Here is an 11427-nt window from a genome sequence, read left to right as displayed (position 1 = left end):
TAGTACATACAGTACAGCACAACTTGTGACGATAAGACAAAATGCAGGACTGGAGGAATCTCTCTTTGGAGACCCAGGAATGCTAGGGAACAAGAGCTAGACTGTAGCAGAGGAATTCCGCCAGTTCTGCTTTGTTGTCTTCGTATCTGACGACCCACCAAGACCAAAAGGAAACAGATACGAAGGAGGAAGAAATTTAGACAGACAAGATTGCTTTTGTGGGTGGGTGGGTGGTTTAAGATAATGGTTATCTTTTGAGAGATAAATGCAACAAAAATTAATTTTAATGTATGCTGATTAGTGTACAACTAAAGTGACAATAGTCTATTCTGCATTTTATTCTATTCTAATTTCTCTATTCTATTCTACTCTATGCTATTTTACATTCTATTCTTATTCTTATTCTACTCCACTCCATTTCTCTATTCTATTTCTCTATTCTATTCTACTCCATTTCTATTTTATACTTTCTATTCCATTCCATTCTGGATTCTCTTCTGTATTCACTTCTCCCCTCCCCTCCCTTTCTGATTGCTGCTCCTGGAATTAATGCTCAGTATCTCAGGGTCATTTCCCAATGTAAGGATTGTATTCTACATTCTGATTTGAGTAATTATGGCTGCTCTTTTGCAAACGCACTTAATTTTAAACACCACTATTTTAGATTAAACTTCATCTTCTCACTCCCTGGGGCCAATTACCTGATTAAATCAAGTTTGTTTTTCTCTTTTTGATTCTGTGTGCAAATCTGAGCAGTCCCAACTCATCAGGACAAGAACATTCAGTAAGCAGAGCTTTGATTTTCATAGAAATTTATTCATAGAACTGACTTCAGTACAACCTCCATAGACGCGGGCTATTTTAGTTTTCCTATAGGTAAAAAAAAAGGAAAATAGTCAGTTTTTAGCATTAGGCAGTAAATTATAAATCCGAGTAAGATGCATATAGTTCCTCCTATCAATTACAACCCAGAACTGGGACTCAGATGCATTTATTTATCTAAATATATTGATTGACCAACTTCAGTAATGAGCTTATTATAATTGCAACAGTGCTAAAAAAGAGCAGCTAACTGAAAGCATGTGAGAATCTAAGATTCCCAAAACACTTCTGCTTGCAATACTACCAAAATAATATCAGTCCCAGAGCTGTTAAAGCATCCAAAATGTGATTGTGAGCTCCTAATTGTTTGTACTTCCATTCCAGCTCCAAGGGATTCATGTGAAAAGAGATTTAGCAGAACTTTCTAACTTTGTTGGTGGAGAAACACAGCCTCTTGCTCCAAAGTCTGGATTAGCTAAATTCCACATTAAATGACTAGTGTCAGCTAATCAATATATAGATATAGGTGTGTGTGTGTGTGTGTGTGTGTGTGTGTGTGTGTGTGTGTGTGTGTGTGTGTGTGTTCTCCATCATAACTCTGCAACGCCTCGAGCACACCCCTAAAACCACTCAGGGTATGTATTCTGTTCAGATACAGTCTTTTGTGCCTTAAAATGACTTCTACTGTACTGCCATAAAATGGTTTCTACTGTACAGCGCAGTGGAGATGCCACAGTAACTGCTTCACAGTACTCCACAAGGGAGCTCCCACTGGTAAGGGGGAAAAATCCAACATTAGAAATTACATTTGGTCTGGACATTTTCCCCCTATAAATAAACTTGGTCAATGCCAGATTATCAGCTAGTCCTAACTATAAAATTCACTACATCCAAACATTCTGGAGGAAGCAGATAGTTAAAGGAAATCTTTCCCCACTAAGGTAAGCAGGTAGAAAATGAACTGTAGGTAAGCAGGTTGTTGAATAATATAATTCAAACTACTGTACCTGTTTGGCTCCTTGACTGGATTACTGCAAGAAAAGAAAAGAAAGTTTGTCAGTACATCTTTAACATGCAAGATGTAAAACATGCTTCAAATAATCCAATGGTTTGGCTGTTCTGCTACTATGGATACTAACCATTTCCAAAGGAAACAGCTTACCAAGATAAAAAATTTACCTGAGCTGTCTCAGGAGGTTAAAGATTCAGTTGAAACTTGGTTCAATTTCTAAGGATGATCATGTTAGATTCTGTTTGTGGCACAGAGGACCACGGACATGGCAAAATAGAGTAGATGGAGGAGGGGAAGCAATGAAGCAACGGAATTTTGAAGGTAACAAAAGCACATAATTTAGTCGTTGACAATTATTGCTTTTGGAGTGAAATATTTAAAAAAAATTCCCACAGATTAGCTATTTAACACAAGGGAAAAAAATATAGTGGGTTTCTTTTTACTGTACAAGTCAACTGTAACAGGTGAGATGAGAGAGTGCTCTGCTAAACCTGGTTTAGCACTCCAGTGAAATCAAACCTTGGTTATAATTGACTACTACAGGATACATACTAGACAGAAAATGAATGCTATACATACAAAAATAGAATTACGCATGCATAAAGCTATGAATGGGTTCTGTCCACTAAACTAGAGTCCAGTAAATCAATCAAGGGTTTTGTGGCATGTTAAGGAACATAAATTAGATGTAGAATATGTGATAGCCAATTTGCAACAGATTTACTCCAAGTGACTAATAGAGGCAGCAACAATTTGATACACTCTGAGTGGCCGTAACAAATCCAATCTATAAACATTCAATTTAAGGCAAGCCAAAATAAGGCAGGGATATAAAATGCCTGCATAGCACAAGACATTGGATGTCTTCTTGTCCTCTAATTTATATAGCAAGGAAACTACCATTCTTGGACCTAAACCCTGAGAAGAAGAAAGCTTACCAGACATTCCACAACCCTCATCAATGTGGGTTGCCCCAAAATTAACTTTACTGATCTTTTACCAGTAACTTACAAGCAAAAAAAGGGGGATTTTCTTCCCATTCTACGAAAAGGAGAGAAATCTAGAGTGTCAGTTTTCCCAACCCTTTTAATTATAGTTAGCTAACTCAAAGAGGTATTTTCTACAAAACTTCGGTAATACAGTTCAACCTAAATGTGAAATAAACATGAACATAGGAACAAGCCAATAAGGGCAACTTATGAGTCTATAGCACATGCAGCTGGAACCAGGGTGGATAAAAATTGATTATTAAAAAAAAACCAATGGATTTAATTTAAATTGGATTTTTATCCAATTTATTTTAATAAAACGCTTTTGGAGTAAAACATTTATCTAAAGATAGTTTTCTGTTTAAGATACATTAATAATTTAGTTTATTCAGCATGAAATGGAGCTTAGTTATGTAGCATAAAGCTGTACTATATTCTGCAACATTGGGACTATCAGTGAGTCAACAGCGGGGTCAGAGGAGCTGCTGCAGGACAGAGGTGACGGTTGCTCTTTAAAAATTATGATTTGAGATGTTTAAAAATGTGTGTGAAATTTTGGAGGGCAAGGTTAAGCTAGAAATTCAGATGGACCCTTCAGACCTGGAAATAGAATAGAAAATAAAAGAGGGCTTAATTGAAGAACAAGAATAGAAGAAAAAGCAACTAAAATAAAAAAAATAACTATATGGTTTCATTGGGGTACAATAGATGAAAAGCAGAACCATGAAATAATAATTTGGTATAACTTTAAAGGGGCAATTAATGATATTGTATATATAACAAGAAGAAAATAAGTTGAAGATGGAAAATATGAGAAGAGAATAATAGAGTTGAAATTGGAAATAAAATTATGATGTAAAAAAAGAGGATGTAAAAGGGGAAAACCTGGACAACGCTTTGTTCATAAATACGTTATTTGTGTTTAAAAAACAATAAAAACTTTATTTAAAAAAAATTATGATTTAAATCGAGTTGATTTAAATCAAGCCTTTTTACTAGTGATTTAAATCCACCCTATCTGGAAATATATCAGAGATGCTTTGCAGAGTTAGATTGGCAGCATACTAAATTAATAAACTAAATGTGCAGAAATGTGCACTAAAATAATAAACTAAATGTGCACAAAACACAGAAACTCGGCTTGAAAATGAAAACCCATCAAAAAAACAGGTGAGGGACACTCGGCTCATGCAATCATAACCATGCTTATTCTCTATACCTACCAAACACCTCATTTCTGATTAGGAAGAAATCCAAGGAAGTAGAAAAGAGAAGTGAAAGCAAACAGTTATTAACAGGAAGGATTTATTGAAAGCACCATAAAACCTGGCTGAATAAAAAGCTTGAAAACCACAAAACCTTTCAAAGGAATTCCACACAAAATAAAACTGGCCCAGGGGTGTTCTAATCCTAAATAGGCTATTCCAGAATCTGAACAATTATGTCCTTGATAAAAATGGTTACATTTGTATGCCTCTCCTTAAATGCCAGTTTTAACGAACATCTGTTAAAAGCCCGTAACTTTCTTTTTCTCTTTTGAAGCTAACATTATAATTCGACCTACATTTTCCCCATCTCATTAAATGCCAGTTAAATGAGCATTTCAGTTTTGACACCTGCCAACCACCAGCCAGAAGAAATTATTTCTCAATTCTAAAATTAAATAATAAACTGTAATTAAAGCGGCATTTGACAAGGTAAGCGAAGGAGGAAATTAGATGCAATGCGAGGAAAAAGAGAAAGGGGGGGGAAGAGACATGCTCTAAAAATTCTAGGTTTCTATGGAAATGCTGAACACCCCCATCCTTTTACCGCTTCACTTTGTTGGCTACAAAGCCAAAACAAAGGAGCTCGGAATTACCTTCTGTGAGCCATTGGTGAAAGATGGAAATTGGCGAGAGGGGGAAAAAAAACAAGAGTCCTTTTGTCAATGAAATAAGTAAAGTGGCAATAATTGTGTCTGGTCGACGTTTCTAATGTTCAGGGGGATGCCCTTACCTTCTTGCCAGCGCCCACTGTGGCTTTCGCCGTTCCTCTGACCTTCTTCATCCTATTCTTACGCTCTTTCCGTTGTTTCCTGGATGTCTTTTTCTTCTCGTAAAGGCCATGCTGGTGAAGACAACGAGAATGAACCTCACATCGACATTTCTAGGGCCCTCAGGGCCTAGTCTTTTGATGAATGGACTACCGTAAGGTGCTCTACCTGGGGCTACCCTGGGAGAGCATTCGGAAGGTACAACTGCTGCAGAATGTGGCATCGTGGATAGTTCCCCCCCCCCCCGAATAGCCCCTGGGACACCACTGCTCCGTTAGATGCACTGGTTACCAGTCTGCTTCCGTGTGCAATTTCAAAGGGTTGGTGATCCACTTTTAAGCCCTTCACAGCATGAGTCCAGGTACTTGAGGGACCGTCTGGCCCCACTCATGCTGGCAGATGGCCAGTCTCTCTCTCTCTCTCTCTCTCTCTCTCTCTCTCTCTCTCTCTCTCTCTCTCTCCCTCCCTCCCTCCCTCCCTCCCTCCCTCCCTCCCTCCCTCCCTCCCTCTCGGCCCAACCCATCTCATAGGGTGGTGGTCGTTGTGGGGAAAAATAGAAGAATATTATGTGTCTTCACTGCCTTATTCATAAAAACAAAGGTGGGATTATAAATAAAGAAAGAAATAGAATTACATTTAATTTGAGTAGCTGTATTCCATTTCACAAGATCTAAGATTCTATAATAGGATTATTACAATTTACAGAAATTATGAGCTAATGATTCTCAATCTATAATGAGCCGCTATTCAAGTACCCAACTTGTACAAAAATCACTTTTTTTTGTAAGCAAGTTACATACATCTAAACAAAAAACTAGACTGCAGTTAACCACTATTTGTATTTTCAAAATACACATCAAAGATAATAATAGCTAGTGGTTTGCACAATACTTACTATCCTGTTACAAACCCTTTTACACAAATCACTGGTAGCAGAGAAATGGGGACACGACATCAGGAAAATACAACTTTAATTTAGGCATTTTACAAACATGGTATTTATTTATTTTGTTATAGAAATGTGCAAAAACATTGGGCACAACAGTGATTCTTGCTTCAGTGGTAGAAATATTAAACCTCTTTAAACACATTCAGAAATTGTCCAAAAGGTGTTTTTTTCCAAGAGGAAACTAGGCTTTCTGGTTTTTTCTTTGAAGATGTTTCACTTCTCATCCAAGAAGCGTCTTCAGCTCTGATTAGATGGTGGGGAATGGAGGGATTGGATTGGAATGGAAAGAAGAAAAATCCTTCCATTCCCCACCATCCAGTCAGAGCTGAAGAAGCTTCTTGGATGAGGAGCGAAACGTCTTCAAACCAAAAAAAAAACCAGAAAGTCCAATTGCCTCTTGGGACAAAAGATGACATGGATGACTGAGAATCTCCATAGACATTCAGAAATTGACATTTTCATTGATGTTTCATTAACTACTGAAAACGGAATAAGAGAAAGTGCCTCTTAATTCCAAACTTCGTAAAGTGATACGCAACCAGAATATTCCTTTTAGCCCAAAATGATCCATATTCCAAGAAAAAAGAAAGATTAAAAACAACCTACCCTGGCCAGTCTGTGCTTTGGTTCATTTTTCTTTGCATAGTCTAGAGAATCGTAGATCATGCCAAAGCCAGTGGTTTTCCCACCACCAAAATGGGTCCTGAAGCCGAAGACAAAAATGACATCTGGTGTTGTCTTATACATTTTTGCCAACTTCTCACGAATTTCTGTTTTGGGGACAGTGGCTTTTCCAGGATGAAGGACGTCAATTACCTGCAAATTCAGGAGTGGAAAAAAAAATCAAAGCTTCTTTATGCCTGTGAAGGAAACATTGTAGTGGCAGAGATGGCTCATAAGCTTGTTAACAATGCAGCATCAAACTTGAACCGGTAGGCCAGAAATATGCAATGCCTCAATCTTTATTGAGTGTGAAGAGGAACTAAAGAGCCTCTTGATGCGGGTGAAGGAAGAGAGCGCAAAAGTTCGCTTGAAACTCAACATTAAGAAAACTAAGATCATGGCACCCAGCCCTCTCAATTCCTGGAAAATAGATGGGGAAGAAATTGAGGTAGTGACTGATTTTACTTTCATGGGCTCCAAGATCACCGCAGATGGGGACTGCAGCCAAGACATTAAAAGATGCTTGCTCCTGGGGAGGAAAGCTATGGCAAATCTAGACAGCTTACTAAAAAGCAGAGACATCACCCTGCCAACAAAAGTGCATATAGTCAAGGCTATGTTTTCCCAATTGCAATGTATGGCTGTGAAAGTTGGACCATAAGGAAGGCTAAGAGCCAAGAATTGAGGCCTTTGAAATACGGTGCTGGAGAAGACTCCAGCAAGTCCCTTGGATTGCAAGGCGATCCAACCGGTCAGTCCTGGAGGAGATCAGCCCTGACTGCTCTTTAGAAGGCCAGATCCTGATGAAACTCAAATACTTTTGCCATCTAATGAGAAGGAAGGACTCACTGGAAAAGAGCCTAATGCTGGGAAGAATTGAGGGCAAAAGGGGACAACAGAGAATGAGGTGGCTGGATGGAGTCGTTGAAGTAGTCGGCCTGAGTTTAATTGGACTCCGGGGGGGATGGTAGAAGACAGGAAGGCCTGGAGAAGTTTGTCCATGGGGTTGCGATGGGTCAGACACGACTTCACAACTAACAACAACAACAATCTTAATGCTTATAGGTTGTCCCAATACATAAGAGTATTTTCAGATTTAAAAACGAGATGAGATTTTTTGAGGGCCTTTTGTAGGGGGAGTGGTGGTGAAGAAAGACAGCAGCAACAGGGGCTACCCGTGCAGAAACATAGGCAAAAACCCAAAAATGAAACAGGTCAATTGTATGGTAAATGTTTGCAATTTTAGGCATTTTGATTCTCTACTTGAACACACAAGAGTTTGTGTCGGAACTCATTTGTATATTGGCCAGCGCAAAACATATATGCTGGTACACCATGCACAAAGCTCTTAATACAGGTAGTCCTCAACTTACAACAGTTTATTTAGTGACCATTCAGTGACAATAGCACTGAACCAAGTGACTTATGACCAGTTTTCACACTTACGACCGCTGCAGCATCCCCACAGTCACACGATCAAAATTCAGACACTTAGCAACTGGCTCATATTTATGACCGCTGCTATTTCCCAAAGTCACGTGATCCCCTTTTGCGACCTTCCAACAGTGTCAATGGGGAAGCCAGATTCACTTAACAACCGGGTTATTAACTTAACTGCAGTTGATTAATTTAACAACTGAATCAAGAACGATTGTAAAATCCACTTAACAAATGTCTCACTTAACAACTGAGCTTAACTGTGGTCATTAAGCCAAGGACTACTTGTACAGAAAAATAATAATGCAATATTTAAGGACTGAAAAACACTCTGTTGTTACACTTTGGGAATACTGTACAGTCCATATAGAATAGAATAGAATTCTTTATTGGCCAAGTGTGATTGGGCACACAAGGAATTTGCTTTCGGTGCATAAGCTCTCATTATAAATAAAAGCTATGGGTGATAAATCATGATCATAGTCATCATAAAAATAAGTCATAAGATACAACAGTGATAGAATCAACATAAATCGTACTAGGAAACTAAATAAAATATAAATTGTAAAGATAGAATCAACAAAGTTTTAGTCATAAATAGAAAAGGAGATAGGTAATAGCAAAGATGAGAAGAATAATATTAATAGTCTTACTAAATATATTATTGAATCTATGTTTGCCAAATAACCATTTCAAAACTTGCAATTCCGCAGTCATTTTATCCACACCAATTTCATATTAAAGATTGACAATTCCCTGGACATTTAGATCATGAGTTTATGACAGCCAGTAAGGATGAGAACAGAACGAATTTACAAATGACACCTCATGTTTTGTGTATTCATACAGCAATTTTTGCTTCAATGTAACACACGTTTCCCAATTGTCTCATTATTAAACCATACTCATTGGAGGAAGGGATCCATCATTGCAACTTATTACATCCACATTGTTGTAAAACCTCCTGAACCTCTCCAGTTAGCCTGGCATGTCACCTTTCCCATCAACACGGATCAGCCTTCCAAAAGCTAGACTATACTACTAGCTATGTTTACAGTGGGAGGTTTTAACTCTTCCTGTAGGCCAGCGGGATTAGGTTATTAAGATGGCATGCAAATGAAATAATTGCAGGCCCAAGAAGTCTTTCACCTGGGACTCCAATAAAATAAGCATCTTACCATTTGCTTACGTTGAAGCAGCCGGTTTGTCATGAACTTCCTCGTCCGGATGGTGACTGTATCGTTCTATAATAAAGTAAAACAAAAATTCAATAAAAAGCAATTCCTCTTTTCCAAAACAACCAACCACCAGGTGAGCGTGCACAGCTACAAACCTCTAGAAGTGTACAAAGTTGCAAAAAAAAGTTCAATTTAGAGAGCCATGTTAGAGCAAAGACCCACAGTTCTCCAGCCTGACACCCCTCAATGCTGGAGAACAGAAACAGAATAACCGAGTTGGAAGGGACCTTATAGGTCATCTAGTCCAACCCCCCCCCAAACAGGAGACCCTGCAACGTTTGACAGATGGCAGTCCAGTTTCTTCTTGAAAGCCTCCAGTGATGGACCCACAACCTCTGAATAACAGAACAGAATAATAGAATTGGAAGGGGACCTTGTAGGTCATCTAGTCCAACCCCACCCCCACCCCCAAGCAGGAGACCCTACATCTTTTATTAAATTAACAGTTGGAAGGGACCTTGTAAGTTATCTAGTCCAGCACACACACACACATAGCCCAAGGAGGCCATACACCATTTATTAACAGATTAACAGAGTTGGAAGGAACTTTATAGGCCATCTAGTCCAACCCCTCATCCAAGCAAGAGACCCTACACTATTTCTCACAGATTCCACTCCACTTTCTTCTTCATGAAGCTGGCCCATAGCAGAGAACCGGGGACCCACGGGGAAGCCCCGGCGTCGGCATCTTCTCCCCCTTTTCTCCACTCCATAATCCCCCTAAAAGACTCGGCAGCCCCCGCGTTAAAGAAGGCAGGCGGCCCAGAGTCCGTAGTGCCGAGGATGGCGCCCGGGCAGGGAGGATTGAAGGAGCTTCTCGGTCCCGATAATCTCCAGCGCCAGCACTCACCATCTTGGCGGCCTGTCTCGCAGCGCCAGAGAGAAAAGAAGGAAGGGATGTTCGCTAGCCAATCATATGTCGCAGCGGGGAGGAAAAGGAAGTGCTCTCACCAAAAAAGGCGGGACTTCCGGCTAGTCGCGGGAAAAAGACTTTCCGGGAAAACCAGCGAGTGGAGAGGGGAAGAGAGACCCCTTATTAGTGCTCCTGATTCTATCAGGTTGAATGTTATGGCGTATGGATTATGAAGTTCTGATTCATATTTTGTATGGAGAAAAATGGAAATAGGAATTCCTATCGGACATTAATAAGATGCATATGCATTTCAATCGTCAGCTAGCAAGCAAATGCAATTTAAGGATAATCCAACCAAGTCTGTTTGTAATCCATGAAATATCTCTGCAACAATGAAGCTCTACATTTTCAGGGATGCTAGTAGCAGTTTGCAAATTCAATGGATAGCGACCATCAACTGGATATCAACTGTGTCCTGCTCATAATAGTGGAGCTGTGTCGCAATTCAAATTTAAAACACACCCCTATATGCAGCTTTTAAACATTGGTGCAGGTAGTCCTCGACTTACGGCCACAACTGAGCTCAGAATCATCTGTTGCTAAGCGAAACAGTAGTTGAATGAGTTTTGTCCCATTTTGTGACCTTTCTTGCCACAGTTGCTAAAGGGAATCGCTGCAATTTTTAAGTGAGCCACATGGTGGTTAAGTGAAATCTGGCTTTGCCGTTGACCTAGCTTCTCAGGAGGTCGCAAAAAGGTCACATGATCCTGGGACACTGCAACCGTCGTAAATATGAGTCAGTTGCCAAGTGCCCAACTTTTGATCATGTGCCCCTGCGGAGGCTTGTCATAAGTGTTAAAAATGGTCTCTTTTTTCACTGCTGTTGTAACTTGGAATGATCACTAAACAAATTGCAATTTCTGTATTCCACTTCCATATTGCCAAGATAAGCTAATGTACCCGTGTTCCCAAAATCAACATGGGATGAGCTTGACTTGAGGTATACAGTCTATATTTCCATGTGTGTTCTGTATTGCTCTGTGTAGCCCATCTAACACACCAGTATTAGGTATTTTACATGAAAATTAAAATCTTCAAGTGAAGCCAAACTCCTCCTGAAAACATGGACTAAATCTGTGCATTTTTCTTGCCAAGCATACAATTTGCCAACATTATTCTTCCTACCCACAACTGGGTAAATACCATGCCTCAGCCATGAAAATCAAGCATCTCCCAACGTGACATCCCTTTTCATACCAGTGATTGCAATTGCTTATGTTATTCCACTTTTTATTGTTTTTAGTTGTTTTCAGTTCCCTTTTTTACCTCTGGCCTTGGGCTGCAATAGATTCATTCATTCAACCCTAACATTGCTTGGTGGTTTCTCATCCAAGTCCACCTTGATTTCTTAAGGTGACTAGGAGCTGCC

The 11427-nt window shown here is 39.5% G+C and overlaps 1 protein-coding gene across 1 annotated transcript; it reads right to left on the bottom strand.

Moving 5' to 3' along the window:
* Positions 1 to 795: 795 nt before the first annotated feature.
* RPS24 (ribosomal protein S24) lies at positions 796 to 10076 on the bottom strand. Its single transcript, XM_032232152.1, has 6 exons — positions 9996 to 10076; positions 9086 to 9151; positions 6414 to 6623; positions 4822 to 4932; positions 1830 to 1853; positions 796 to 870 (listed from the first exon to the last, which is right to left on the bottom strand). The coding sequence occupies exons 1-5, from the start codon at positions 9996 to 9998 to the stop codon at positions 1851 to 1853; spliced, it is 393 nt and encodes a 130-aa protein (XP_032088043.1). The 5' UTR covers positions 9999 to 10076; the 3' UTR covers positions 796 to 870; positions 1830 to 1850.
* Positions 10077 to 11427: the final 1351 nt, after the last annotated feature.

The sequence above is a fragment of the Thamnophis elegans genome, chromosome 15 (genome assembly GCF_009769535.1).
Source record: "Thamnophis elegans isolate rThaEle1 chromosome 15, rThaEle1.pri, whole genome shotgun sequence".
NCBI classification, from domain to species: Eukaryota; Metazoa; Chordata; class Lepidosauria; order Squamata; family Colubridae; genus Thamnophis; species Thamnophis elegans.
The sequence above is the reverse complement of the archived record's forward strand: the minus strand, read 5'-3'. Positions and strand labels throughout refer to the sequence as shown.